Here is a 14,730-nt window from a genome sequence, read left to right as displayed (position 1 = left end):
AGTTTGGATTAAAGCAATGGAGGAGGAGATAAAAATGATAGAAAAGAATGATACTTGGGAGTTGGTGGATCTTCCAAGTGACAAGGAAGTCATTGGAGTCAAATGGGTGTTCAAGACAAAGCTGAATCCTGATGGTTCGATCCAGAAGCATAAGGCAAGACTTGTCGCAAAAGGATATGCTCAAATACCAGGAGTCGACTACACAGAAACGTTTGCTCCAGTGGCACGGATGGACACAATTCGAGCACTCATAGCTCTGGCGGCTCAAAAGAGATGGAAAATCTATCAACTTGATGTTAAGTCGGCATTTCTCAATGGAGATCTAACAGACAAGATATATGTGGAGCAGCCAGAAGGATTCACAAAGCAAGAAGGCAAAGTTCTTCGCCTCAAGAAAGCACTCTATGGGCTCAAACAAGCGCCACGAGCCTGGTACAGCAAAATAGACGGATATTTCACCGGTCAAGGATTCAGGAGGAGCAAGAACGAAGCAACTCTATACATCAAAACTCTAGGTACGGACATCCTGATTGTCTCTCTTTATGTTGATGACTTAATTGTCACAGGAAATAACACAAAATTGATCGAGGATTTCAAGAGAGACATGATGAGCACCTTTGAGATGACGGACTTAGGATTAATGCACTATTTTCTCGGAATGGAGATAAGTCAAGAGGAAGAAGGCATCTTCCTATCACAAAAGAAGTATATTGAAGATATGCTCAAGAAGTTCAAGATGCAAGACTGCAAGCCAGTGGTTACACCTCTCATTCCAAATGAGAAGTTGAAGAAAGAAGATGGGTCAAAACCGACGGATTCTACCAACTATCGAAGTTTGATTGGGAGTCTACTATATTTGACGGCAACGAGGCCTGACATCAAGTATGCAACAAGCCTTCTATCCAGATTCATGGAAAGTCCGAAGGAGATCCACTATGGAGCAGCAAAGAGACTTCTCAGATACCTGCAAGGTACGCTCAACTATGGTATCTGGTACAAACCAAAGTCTGACTCACAGATCAGTGGATATAGCGATAGCGATTGGGCTGGATCTCAAGATGACATGAAAAGCACATCAGGCTATGCTTTCAAGCTTGGCTCAGGAATTTTTTCTTGGGGATCAAAGAAGCAAGACTCAGTTGCACTATCAACTGCAGAAGCTGAGTATGTTGCAGCAGCCGAAGCAGCATGTCAAGCTATATGGCTTAGAAGAATACTAGCGGATATGGGCGAACCGCAAGACTCATCGACAGAGATCTACTGCGATAACAAGTCAGCTATAGCAATGGCTAAGAATCCAGTTCAGCACAATCGCACCAAGCACATCGACATCAAGTATCACTTCTTGAGAGATGTTGAAGCAAAGAAACTTATCGAGATGAAGTATTGTCCAACAGAAGAACAGTTGGCGGACATCTTCACCAAAGCACTACCAAGGGACAGATTCCAATTTCTGCGAAGAATGCTTGGAGTAACCGATAAATGCATCAAGGAGGAGTATTGAAGTGTGATGCATTTATCTAGAATATTCTAGGTGAGAATAAGCTATGTATATTCTAGAGAATTCACTACTAGCTAGATTAATCTAGAGTATTCTAAATAATACTAGGACAAGTATGAGTATTCTAGAGATTAGATATTTTTCATATATTATCTAGAGAATTCCTTAAGTAGATGCTAGTAGAAAATTCTAGATACAAACTAATGTAGTGGGATCTAGAGAGATCTTCCCACACCTATAAATAGAGCTCTTGTAAGCCATTTGTAATCAATCTCACATAATCTCAAACCAATCTAAAACATCTCAAAAACATCACTCTATCTAATATTATCTAAGTTCTTTGGAGACAAGAGCTCCACTCTAAAATCATTATCTCTATCTTCTACACACACTACACTCACAATATTCTCTACACCACTTCACTACAATCACTCACCACACTCAAACCACTATATAATCACCTCCATTTTCTAACAGTTTGCATGAAAATGGTCAAATATGTAAATTCAATCTTTTTGTTTGGTGCAGCATATGACATTAATGCGATGTCATCCAATCACTGTTCCACTCCAATAATATTAATAATATAGAAAATAAAATACTGAATTATAAGAGGGATCGATGTGGATTGTGGTGTGGCGACTCATAGCGCCAGCTGACAAATTCTGCTATTGCCAGACCCAAATATTTATGTGGTCAGACACTTCTTATACCAAAGATTATGGATTATTATGATGAGAGATAAAACACAATTAATAATTCGGTTCTTATGCTACCGATTGTGTTGTAGCTAGAAATATTTTTGAAGCAGACAAGTATGTGTATATTACTTTGCTAAATTCGGAATATGGAGCTCAGCACCAGCATGTTCAGCTTCTATTATGAATAGTGACTTAATAATCTGGTGCTTTAATATTCTTCTTTTCTTCTAACTGTATGACAATTTAAAGATATCGAATTACTAAATGAAATTTTGTTCTATGGTTAGTTATTAGGTTATTTTGAAGTATATATAGTATTCTAAATATGTAAGCTAGCTAGCTATATATAATTAAACATTAAATACATAGAAAATGTAGCAAGAAAATCAAATTAATCTGCCTATTTTATAAGAATCATAGAAATAAAAAACTTATTGGCATTTATAATTAAAGTTTTCAAAACATCAAGAAATATGCAAAGAGAGAGAGACATATTAATGTTATGCGACATACCTTACGTGAGCATCACTCACATAACCTCTCACCCTCTTATATATATATATATATATATATATATATATATATATATAGGGGCGCGCTCCAGTGAGACCCCCTATTTTTCGTGTAACATGAGTACAATGAATAAGACATATAATACTACTAATGAACAAAACACATATCTAATGAACAAGATGTATATACTGATGAAAAATAAAATTTAAAAATTCGTAATGAATAAGACATATATACTGCTGAACAGGGTCGTATATACTGATGAACAATGCACTATATACTGATGAATAACAAAATTTAAAATATTCTGCTCCCTCCAGGATTCGAACCCTGCGAAAAAAAATCACCCTCCAGATACAATATCCGCCATAGGATTGATAAAATAAATGCACCAGATCGTGCCCTAGATCTCACTAAAATTAGGGGGTCTCATTAGAGCGGCCCCATATATATATATATATATATATATATATATATATATATATATAGGGATAGGATCATGTGCGAACCAATGAACAAATACATAAAATACATGAACAAAAACGCATAAACAACGATGTTCATATAGAGAACCATGAACAAATACATAAAATACATGAACATAAGCACTTGAACAACGATGTTCATGACAGTAAGTCATGAACACCGTAGTTCATGTGACACATGAACAGCGATGTTCATGACTTAATGTTGAACAATCGTTGTTCATGTCCAAATAAAGGGCTGTGATTGGTTCCCCATTCTCACAAAAAGATGTAATTCTCACTTGAGTTCTATAAAGAATTATCTTTTTCTTCATCATAAACAAATCTATACATTTTACGAACAGATCAACATAAATAATGAACAGACGTATTTAGTAAAAATAGAGAAAAACTCGTTACCAGCTGGATTCACATTGATTTGTTCATCAAAATTATAAATCTGTTTCGTTTTCGTTTTCGTTTTTTGTTTCACGAATTCTCTATTCTCTCTCTCTCTCTATATATATGAGTAGATTTTGAAAATAGCCTATTTGTTTTAGTAAATTTAAAAATTGTCCATTAAGATAAAAACTTTAAAAAATGGTCACACTTACCATTTCACCCTTTACCTTTAAAGAAAAAAAAAATCTTTTACCCCGTGCCCTGCTCATCCCCCGACCACCCATCCCCAAGCCAAAAAAAAATTACTGATAACACTCATGTTTCAATGGTTTTTAATGTTCATATGATGTTAATTTTATAGGAGATTGAGTGTTGGATAGTTGTTTTGTGCTTAAATTGCTTTATCTTGTGAAATATGTTACTTGCTCGTACTTGCCGCACTTTTAGACTGAGAGTATTAGATTTTGATTTTGGATGAGATTTTGCTACATACACTTATTTTAGTTTTTGAGTGCAGACGTCCTTTTTCTTTCCAATTTTCCATGCATGCAATTCCATTACTTTCATGCAATTGTTGTTTCATTACGTCTTTAGCAATTTGATTCAATAGTTTGCTTTAGTTTTAATTCTTGTTTTTTTCATTTAATATTGCGGCTGGACTTGGATCGAGGCAGACGACATCTGGACAAATTGGTTCAAGTTTGATTTAATTTCTTGCAATTTATTTCGTAGTTCTTGTTCGTTATTTTATTTATGTTTAATTTTATTTATTTGATTGTTTTTATTTTAAGCATGAGTAGCTAAATCTTTTAATTCGGCGAGAATAATGAAACTCTAATTTAATGATATGTGAGACCTAATTGGTTTAAAATTGATTCCTATTGATTCCGATTAATTCCTAGGTTCAAAGATAATTCTGATTTTATTTAAGCCTGATCAACTTAGATTAAATTGGATTACAGTCAATTAGTTCCTGCCAATCCGTAATTGTTGGAATTGGACTAATTAGTGATACAACTACCGTGTTCGTAGGGGGAATTAATTGGTATATTAATTATTACTAGCGTCTCTAGGATAATTGATATAAATTGGGTTCTTTCATCTTAATGCTATTAGAATATTAAATCTAGGTCTGGCGTCTCCAGCTAGGTTATATTTTAATAAGGGAAATAAGCAGGTCTGGCGTCTCCAGCTGTTTATCGACACAGTAAGTAGGAATTGGGGTACGTCCGTTGCGTTTCACGGTATCCTATAACTGGTTGGTTGATAGGGATTGATTAATTATTGCGTCGAGGATCAGAGTTGAATTAGAGTGGATTTATTTGAGCCGAATTACCCTTTTTATTGATTTACTTCAAGCGTATTTTATTTGATTTAATTTTGCATTCTTAGTTTAATTAATATTCTCAAAATTAAGGCGTGGTGGCATCACCGTTTTTATAGATTTAGGGATTTGAATGGTTTTTAACTGCTCTCTGTGGGATCGACCCTGCTTACCATTATACTAATTTATTTTGGTAATTCCGCAGGAATTATTTGGTGGTTGGCGACGTCCACCAAATTGGCGCCGTTGCCGGGGAGCGGTGTTAATTAATTCTTTTCTCTTTGTCTATTTTTCTTTTTTTTATTTTCTTTGTTTATGAGCAGATCGTCCAAGCCGAACCTCCTCTACGATAGTGAAATTGAGAAGACCGCGAAGAAGCTAAGGAATGAGGCAAAGGCGAGGAAGCTACTGGATCTGCTGGATTCGCAGGCTGACCTTCCCGTTCGACAGGAGCAGTTAGTCGAGGAGAAGCCCGGTGCTGTATCTGCTGACGAGGTTCTGTTTGCCCAAACAGACCACGACTCAGAGATAGAATCAGACTTTGAAGAAGAAACCGACTCGATTTCAGTTGCAAGTACTGAGAGTGACATGGCTGACGATCCGAGACTGTGCGATCTCTCCAGCCACGAAGCTGATGACCCCCCAACTCCGATCCGGATGCCGGCGGCTGCTACTGCTATAGAAATTAAGCTTGGGTTGCTTAATGTTCTTCCTAAGTTCTACGGGAAGAAAGGAGAAGATCCATATAATTTCCTAAGCGAATTCATCAAGATCTGCAAGGTACAGAAGCGCCCTACTGGAGTAACGGAGGAACACTTCAGATTAGTTGCTTTTCCCTTCACCATGACAGCAGAGGCGAACTCTTGGTTCGCGAGTCTCCCACCGTATTCTATCACTACATGGGCGGAGATGAAAAGGCTATTTCTGGAGCATTTTTTTCCTTCCACCAAGACGAACGCGCTAAAGAAGGAGATCAGTGGTGCAAAGCAGGAGTATGATGAGTCATTAAGTGCCTACTGGACCAGATTTAGGAGATTGGTGGATAGTTGCCAAACCACAAGTTTTCTGAGGGCGACTTGTTGCAATATTTCTACCAAGGGATGACCGTTGACAGCAAGAATTTGGTGAATTCGGCAAGTGGAGGGGGATTTTCCCAAAACACGGTGAGTGAAGCCAAAAGGTTGATACAACACTTGGTGGAAGCAACAAGAGAGTATGAGGAGCCGCGCATTCAACTGCTCAAGAAAGCTGCTCAAGCTAGTTCGTCGGATTTTGAGGATAAGTTCGAAGCAAGGTTGGGGAAAATTGAGAAGATGCTAAGTACTGTGGTGGAGAAGGTTGCAACCGCTGGACAACCGACAGAAAAGCCATGTGGAGCATGCGGTAATCCAGGCCACACGAGCTTGCAATGCACAAGGGATGAGGAAGAGTATCAAGCCCATGCAAACTCTTCTCACAATTTTTACAGCTGTGACGCGCCACTGCCCCATTTGCCCAAACGGGACCAGTAGGCGAACAATCACAATACTCCATGGAGAAACCATCCCAATTTCCGATGGAGAGATCCCGAGCCGAAGCAACCACCAACGATGCAGCAGCCACAGCAGCAAAACTACCGTCCTCCACATCAAAGGACGGGGTATCAAGCTCCACAAGCTCAGCAACATCCTCCCGAGAAGCAAGGCAAGTCACTTGAGGAGATGATGGCGGATTTGATCGGCAATCAACAATTTTTGCAAAATAATGTGCAACAGCTTCAACAATCTCAAGCCGAGCAGAAGGTGCAGATTGAGGGGTTGGCTCGTCAAGTGTCTCAACTCGCAACTTCCGTGAATCAACTCAAGGGCCATCAAGGCAAATTGCCATCGCAAGTCCAAGTGAATCCTCAGGAAAGTGTGAACTTGATCACCTTGAGAAGTGGCAAAGAATTGGATGAACCACCAATCAAGAAAGTGGAAAAAGCTCGAGAAGGCGAATCTGGCGAGAGCAACTGTTTGCCCAAACAGAACGATTCTGAAGAACTAGTGCTCACTGGAGGTCAATCTGGAAATACGTCTCGTTTGCCCAAACAGGACGGTGAGTCCGAAGCTGTGCAGAAATGAAGGGAGGCGGAACGAAAAAGTGTTGAGGATGATTCGACCAAGGAGGAACCAATACTGAGCCTCCGCGATCCTAAGTTTGTGTCACCAGTACCTTTCCTAAGAAGGTTAGCAAGGAAGAAGCCTGAGGAAGAGATCAATGACTTCATGAAGATATTTGGAAAGTTGGAGATTAATCTTCCTTTCCTCCAAGCACTCAAACTCCCTCATCTGAGCAAGTTTTTGAAGGACTTCATCGATGGAAAGTCTAAGAAATCTGGAAAGATTGTGATGGGCGAGAACGTGTCAGCAGTGATACGAAAAGAGTTGCCGCCCAAATGCAAGGATCCAGGTATGTTTTCCCTGCCATGTTTCATCGGTGATACTAAGATTGAGCATGCTATGTGTGATCTAGGAGCTTCTATTAATGTCATGCCCTTAGCTGTTTATAATAACCTAGTTGGTGTGAAGTTGGTGGCTACTAAGGTGGTGATTCAGTTGGCTGATGGGTCACGTGTTCATCCTGAGGGTCTTCTAGAGAATGTTCTTGTAAAGGTGCATGATTTTGTTTATCCTGCTGACTTTTATGTGGTGAAAATGAGTGGTATGCAGTCGAAAGAGTCAGCCGGTGTTCTGTTAGGTCGTCCTTTCTTAAGAACCACTAGGGCAGTCATTGATGTTTATAGTGGTACCATTTGTTTGGATTATCATGGAGAAAAGTTTACTTTCAACATTGATGATACTATGAAAAGTCCCCTTGTTGTTAAAACTGTTTGTGCCACTAACATTACTGACCCTTCTGTCCAAGAACATCTTGAGACTAAATCTGTGCAGGACAAGTTGGAACCGACCTTGATCAAAAGAGCAACTGGTCTTGATGCTCGTGGGATGAACAATGAAGAAGTCAAAGAATCTACCAAGTCTCTTCATGCCCACCCGAAATTGGCAGATTCTGGAAATACGTTCTGTTTGCCCAAACAGGACAAAATTCTTCATGATGACCCGAAATTCACAGGTTCTGGACATACGGACTGTTTGCCCAAACGGAAGCCACGCGACAGAAGTCTGCATTTTGATGTGGAACCACCCGACTTAAAAGATAAGTGTGTGGAGGAGCTTCGTCTTGAAGCTTATGACGCCGTGATGTGGTATAAGGATCGCACCAAGATGTGGCACGACAAGAACTTGCAAGGAAAGACATTTACAGTCGGCCAAAATGTACTTTTTTTCCAGTTAAAGCTGCGGTTGATGACCGGAAAATTGAAGACGAAGTGGATTGGCCCCTTCATGATACAGTCTGTTTGCCCAAACGGGGCGTTTGAGATTCGCAGTTTAGACACGGCTAAGATATTCGTCGTGAACGGACAACGTTTGAAGCCGTACTATGATGCCTCTTCTTTGGTTCCAGCGGAGTCTGTTTCGCTGCTGCTTTCGGGCACGTTTTGAGCACTTGAGCAGTCGAGCCAACGACGTTAAATAATGGCGCTTATCGGGAGGCAACCCGACTTTCTTTCCCTTTTAATTTTCCGTTTTGTTCTTCTTTTCTTTAATTCTCATTTTTCGTTTAGTTTTTTATAAGTTTCTTAGTTTCCCTTCCTTAGTTTTAATTTTTTTTGTTACGCTTTAGTTATAAAAAAAAAAACAGATCGGCGGGAACATGGCTGCACTATAGGAAAGCCTCACGAATTTGAGCGCCACGATTCGGCAGGAGCTGCGGTGGCAGCGCACACGGTGACTTCCTTCATTTTCTTGTTTTGTTTCGTATGTTTTTTGTGTTGTCTTCATGTTTTATCTTTTGTCTCTTGTCTTGTTTCGTTTATGTCTTTGTTTTCTTCGTTTAGTTGTTGCGTTTGTGTGCTCCTTTCTTATGCTTTGTTTTGTTTGCTTGAGGGCAAGCAAAATCTAAGTGTGAGGGGGGCGTCTTTGAGTTTGTGTTCTGTTGAGTCCGTTTTTTATGTTGTGTGTTGTGAGCCTTCTGGTTGTTGAAATATTAGTGATAAGCATGCTGCCCGGTTGAGTTGTGTGATGAACTTGAGATTTGATACTTGAGAATTGGGATTTTGAGATTGAGAAATTTGTGTTTTTATTGGATGACATTTGGGATGACAAATAAGAGCAACAATGAGTAAAATGCCACATATAAGTGAGAATTGAGCTTATTAGAGTAGAGCACTCTCTACTATTTTTCTTCTTGAGTGGTTTGTCGTTCATGAAGTTGTGATATGTTGCAAGTCATTGGTAATGCATGATAGAAGGCACTAGGGTAGCCCATTTGGCTTGCTTTTGATTTCCTACCTATGCATTAACCCCTAGTGAGCCCTTTGAAGCCTTGACCATGTTCTTTCTTATGAGTCACTAAATAATTAAGCCAAGGCCTGTTTTGGACTATCTCTTTGGCCCAGTGATGCATGTCTAATTTGAACTTCATTCCATTGATTACTAGAGGAAGTTAAGTTGTGTTCTTATGTGCCGTTTGCCCAAACTGCTGTTTGTGTAAAATGATAAGGATCTGTGATCCGTTTGGCCAAACAGTGGCATTGATCAGTTCAGTTTTTGGGATGGGAGCAGTTTTGGGAGACGATTTGTGGGGATATTTTATAGATGATGATTGCATGTTGATTGAGGATATAAAAAAGGAAAGGTGCTGCAAAAAAAAAAAAATCGAAAAAAAAAGAAAAAAAGAAAAGAAAAGAAAAGAAAAATCGAAAAAAGAAAAAAGAAAAAAAATGTTGCACCAGTTTGAGTTGAGCATGTAGTATCATTGTTATTATTGGAGTTTTTCCCCTAAGTTTAGTTGCTTCCTTTCTTTCTCTATGAACTTGAAATTGTGGATGATGGTTTGGATTAGATGTGCACACTTTGAGTTTCACTGCTTGAGCTTAGGACCCCTAGGATCTTGCCTACATCATGAATGGTCCTTAGCCCCATTACAACCAATGAGAAAAGACCTCCTTGAGTTACTATGTGACCACGACATATCACGACTAAGTGGATTTTCCTTCTTGAGTGTGAATTTCCAAAATACATATTTGAGAAAAGAGTGAATCTTGAGAGGAATTTGTTGTTGCGTGATTTGGACTAGATAGACAATGAAAACACTTGTTTGATATTTCCTTTTCTTGATTTGAGGTTGAGAATCGAGTGTGAGTTGCATGGTTCGATTTGGCAGTATGTTACGTTACTAGTGTTTTGATGATTACTTGGCTGTCGTTTTCTGTTGAGTTGTTTAGTGTCTTCGTTCTGTTTAGTTTTCGTTTGCTTGTTAGTTTGTTATTTTATTTTAGAGTCTTTTGTATCGTGTCGAGGGAGGAAGTTGTTTCGAGTGGCTGATTTTCACCATTGAATTCTTCTTTTATGTCATACTTGAGGACAAGTATGATCTAAGTGTGAGGGGATTTGATGTGTGTATTTTGGCTACTTAGTTTAGTGTGTGTTTCGCCATGATTTTATATGATTTTACATGGTTTGTGACATTTTGGCACAGGAATTAAATGGATTGGAGATGGATGCTCGTGGATTGAAGAAGTTGGTGAAAGTCGAGAATTATGGAAGAAGTTGGTGAATTTTTGGAGAGATTTAGAGATTTGAGCTTTGAAGATATTTATCTTGTAATTTAATTAAGCCAAATACTCTTTTTAATTATATTTTGGGCCTTATTTTGATTAAGGGTTGCAGCCCATTTGTGGGGGTAATTAGCGGCACATTAGGGATTTTTAATCCCATTAGTTATTTGTTCTTCTTTATAGCCGCATAGGAGAATTATAGATAGAGGGAGAGTTTAGTTTGAGTGGGACACGGTTTTCTATTTTCCTTAGGTTTTAATTAAGCAAGAGCCGCACTTTTAGACTGAGAGTATTAGGTTTTGATTTTGGATGAGATTTTGCTACATACACTTATTTTAGTTTTTGAGTGCAGACGTCCTTTTTCTTTCCAATTTTCCATGCATGCAATTCCATTACTTTCATGCAATTGTTGTTTCATTACGTCTTTAGCAATTTGATTCAATAGTTTGCTTTAGTTTTAATTCTTGTTTTCTTCATTTAATATTGCGGCTGGACTTGGATCGAGGCAGACGACATCTGGACAAATTGGTTCAAGTTTGATTTAATTTCTTGCAATTTATTTCGTAGTTCTTGTTCGTTATTTTATTTATGTTTAATTTTATTTATTTGATTGTTTTTATTTTAAGCATGAGTAGCTAAATCTTTTAATTCGGCGAGAATAATGAAACTCTAATTTAATGATCTGTGAGACCTAATTGGTTTAAAATTGATTCCTATTGATTCCGATTAATTCCTAGGTTCAAAGATAATTCTGATTTTATTTAAGTCTGATCAACTTAGATTAAATTGGATTACAGTCAATTAGTTCCTGCCAATCCGTAATTGTTGGAATTGGACTAATTAGTGATACAACTACCGTGTTCGTAGGGGGAATTAATTGGTATATTAATTATTACTAGCGTCTCTAGGATAATTGATATAAATTGGGTTCTTTCATCTTAATGCTATTAGAATATTAAATCTAGGTCTGGCGTCTCCAGCTAGGTTATATTTTAATAAGGGAAATAAGCAGGTCTGGCGTCTCCAGCTGTTTATCGACACAGTAAGTAGGAATTGGGGTACGTCCGTTGCGTTTCACGGTATCCTATAACTGGTTGGTTGATAGGGATTGATTAATTATTGCGTCGAGGATCAGAGTTGAATTAGAGTGAATTTATTTGAGCCGAATTACCCTTTTTATTGATTTACTTTAAGCGTATTTTATTTGATTTTTTAATTTTGCATTCTTAGTTTAATTAATATTCTCAAAATTAAGGCGTGGTGGCATCACCGTTTTTATAGATTTAGGGATTTGAATGGTTTTTAACTGCTCTTTGTGGGATCGACCCTGCTTACCATTATACTAATTTATTTTGGTAATTCCGCAGTAATTATTTGGTGGTTGGCGACGTCCACCAATTAATTATGTAGATTTAGTTGATGAATTTACTGCCCTAGGATCAGTTGTCTTTCTTTATTTGATTTAGATATTTGTATTGTTTATTCTTTTTGTTTGCTATAGTTTAAGTAATTCGACCTCTACGTTGTGTTGCATGTCTACTATTTAAGTTTGTTTAGGAGATAACTAGAGTGATTTCGACACTTCTATCCCTGTGGAGACGATATTCTTACTTGCTATTTATTACTACAATTGCGCCGTGTTAGTTGCGGTTTAGTTACTAGAAAAATAGTACATCAACTTTTTAACTCCCCTGCCCCTGACCCCAAACCCCCCACCCCCGACCACCCATCCCCAAGCCAATTTTTTTTTTAACTCCCCCTGCCCAGCCCCCAACCCCCCAAAATCAAAACAACCAAAATAACTAGTTTGTGAATTCGAGCTTTGAAACTCAAATTCATGATTACTTGAATTCACAACTAGCAATAGAGTTGGTTGTGAATTCGAGATTTAAAACTCGAATTCACAACTAACACTAGCAATTCAGTTGTGAATTCGAGAATTCACAACCAAAACAACTAGTTGTGAATTCACAACCAACACTAGCATTCAGTTATGAATTCATCGAGTTGGTTGTGAATTTTAGTTTTAGTTGTGAATTCTCGAATTCACAACCAAAACTACTAGTTGTGAATTCGAGCTTTAAAACTCAAATTCACGGCTACTTGAATTCATAACTAGCAATAGAGTTGGTTGTGAATTCGAGATTTAAAACTCGAATTCACAACTAACACTAGCAATTCAGTTGTGAATTCATCAAACTGGTTGTGAATTCGAGAATTCACAACCAAAATAACTAGTTGTGAATTCGAACTTTAAAACTCGAATTCACAACCAACACTAACGATTTAGTTGTGAATTGATCGAGCTAGTTGTGAATTCTAGTTTTAGTTGTGAATTCATAGATTTGGTTGTGAATTCAAGAATATTAAGTTGTGAATTCATAGATGTGGTCGTGAATTCAAAAACATTAAGTTGTGAATTTATAAATTTGATTGGGAATTCAAGAAAATTAAATTGTGAATTCAATAATTTTTTTGGGGGGGCTTGGGGGTGGGTGGTCGGGTGGGAGGGGGGGAGGTTTGGGGATGGGCGGGGGAGGGAGTAATTTTTTTTTTTTTTTTGGCTTGGGGTGGGTGGGTCAGGGGGATGGGGGGGAGTTAAAAAAAAGATTTTTTTTTTTCGCTTGGGGGTGGATGGTCGGAGGGGGTGGTGGGTCAGGGGGGTTTTGGGCAGGGCAAGGAGGAAGGGAGTATTTTTTTTTTGCTTGGGGTGGGAGGCCAGGGGGTGGGAGGGGTCGGGTGGGATGGGGGCAGGGGTTGGGGGGCGGGTTTAAAAAAAAACTTTTTTTTTTTGCTTGGGATTGGGTGGTGTGGGGGGAGGGGGGGCAGTTAAAAAAAATGGCTTGGGGGTGGGTGGTGTCAGGGGAGGGGGGTGGAGGGGATTGGGAGTAGGTGGGGAGAGCTAAAAAAAATTAGCTTGGGGTGGGTGGTCGGGGGTGGGCAGGGTAGGGGGAGTAAATTTTTTTTTTTTTGCTTGGGGGTGGGTCGTCGGGGAGGGGGGTGCGGCAGGGTAAGAGGGGGAGTAATTTTTTTTTTTTTGTTTTTTGGCTTTTGGATGAGTGGTTAATTTTTAAATTTTAATGTTAGGGGTAATTTTATACTTTTCCACAAAAAGTGGCCAATTTTTAAATTTTTTATCCCATAGGCCAAATTTTAAATTTACTATATAAAACTGGCCAAATCTATATATTAACTATATATATAACTATATATTGCATTATACATCTGTTAGGTCCTGAGGGTCTCGAATAGGTGTATGGGGGTGGGGGGAATACACCTATAGGCTATTTTTGACTTAATCTACTGACCTCAATCAGAGGGATCTCAGTCAGAGATCAAAACGAAACTTTGCACGCAAACAAGGACTCCTGTTTTACTGAAATCAGTTTTGACCAACAGGGTTGACGACTGATACTGAAAGCTCTTCAGTAATGAGTTATCAGTTAAGTTACTGGAACTTAACTGATCCAAGTAAGGGCTTCAGTCGTGTTTGCAAAGATAGAGATGATATCACTCTTCCTTACTATCAGAGGATAGTTCAGTCAGATTGATATCATACGCAGCGGAAATTAAACTTAGTTTCGTAATAGCCTCGGTGGAGCAGATTGTTGGATTAAGGTTTCTCTTTGTTGTTAGTCAGTGTTCAGTTTTATCAATAGAAAAACACAAGTAAGAATATAAAACTGAAAGCTGTAAATAACACAGAGACTTTTACGTGGTTCGGAAAAACTCTTTCCTACATCCACGGCTGGTTGATCAGACCAACAATCCACTCCGCAAGTGCTTCACTGGTGCACTGCAAACCGTACCCGTGTGCTTGCCTGGTGCACACAACCGTAAACTGAAGAAAACCCTTCTTCAGCACCCACACACCTCGCGTAGGATTTCTCTGCTAAGCACACCTCGTGCTCAGACTTTTCACTCAGAGTTCAGAGTACCTTCCTGAACTCCGAACCACTCAAACACTCTTATGGGGGGGAGGTTTGAACGAGTGCCAACTATACTTACAAAGAACAAGTTCTTTGAAGCAAGTTTGACCTTTGGCTTCTGGGTAAACAGATATATGCCTAGGGTCTAAGAGAATGTATGTAATCAGCAGTAACTGATTTTGGCTTTGGAATTCTCTTCTTCGATTCAAGCTTTGGGGCGGTTAAGCTTTAGGCTGAGTAGCAATTTCGGCAGAG

General features: G+C 38.8%; 1 protein-coding gene across 1 annotated transcript; it reads left to right on the top strand.

Moving 5' to 3' along the window:
• The first annotated feature begins 7,292 nt into the window (after positions 1–7,292).
• Positions 7,293–8,502, top strand: LOC131001809 (uncharacterized). Its single transcript, XM_057928400.1, has 2 exons — positions 7,293–7,335; positions 7,999–8,502. The coding sequence occupies exon 2, from the start codon at positions 8,127–8,129 to the stop codon at positions 8,427–8,429; it is 303 nt and encodes a 100-aa protein (XP_057784383.1). The 5' UTR covers positions 7,293–7,335; positions 7,999–8,126; the 3' UTR covers positions 8,430–8,502.
• The last annotated feature ends 6,228 nt before the right edge of the window (positions 8,503–14,730 follow it).

Source organism: Salvia miltiorrhiza, chromosome 8 (assembly GCF_028751815.1).
Source record: "Salvia miltiorrhiza cultivar Shanhuang (shh) chromosome 8, IMPLAD_Smil_shh, whole genome shotgun sequence".
In the NCBI taxonomy this organism is placed as follows: domain Eukaryota; kingdom Viridiplantae; phylum Streptophyta; class Magnoliopsida; order Lamiales; family Lamiaceae; genus Salvia; species Salvia miltiorrhiza.
This window is presented reverse-complemented; position numbering and strand designations above follow the sequence as displayed.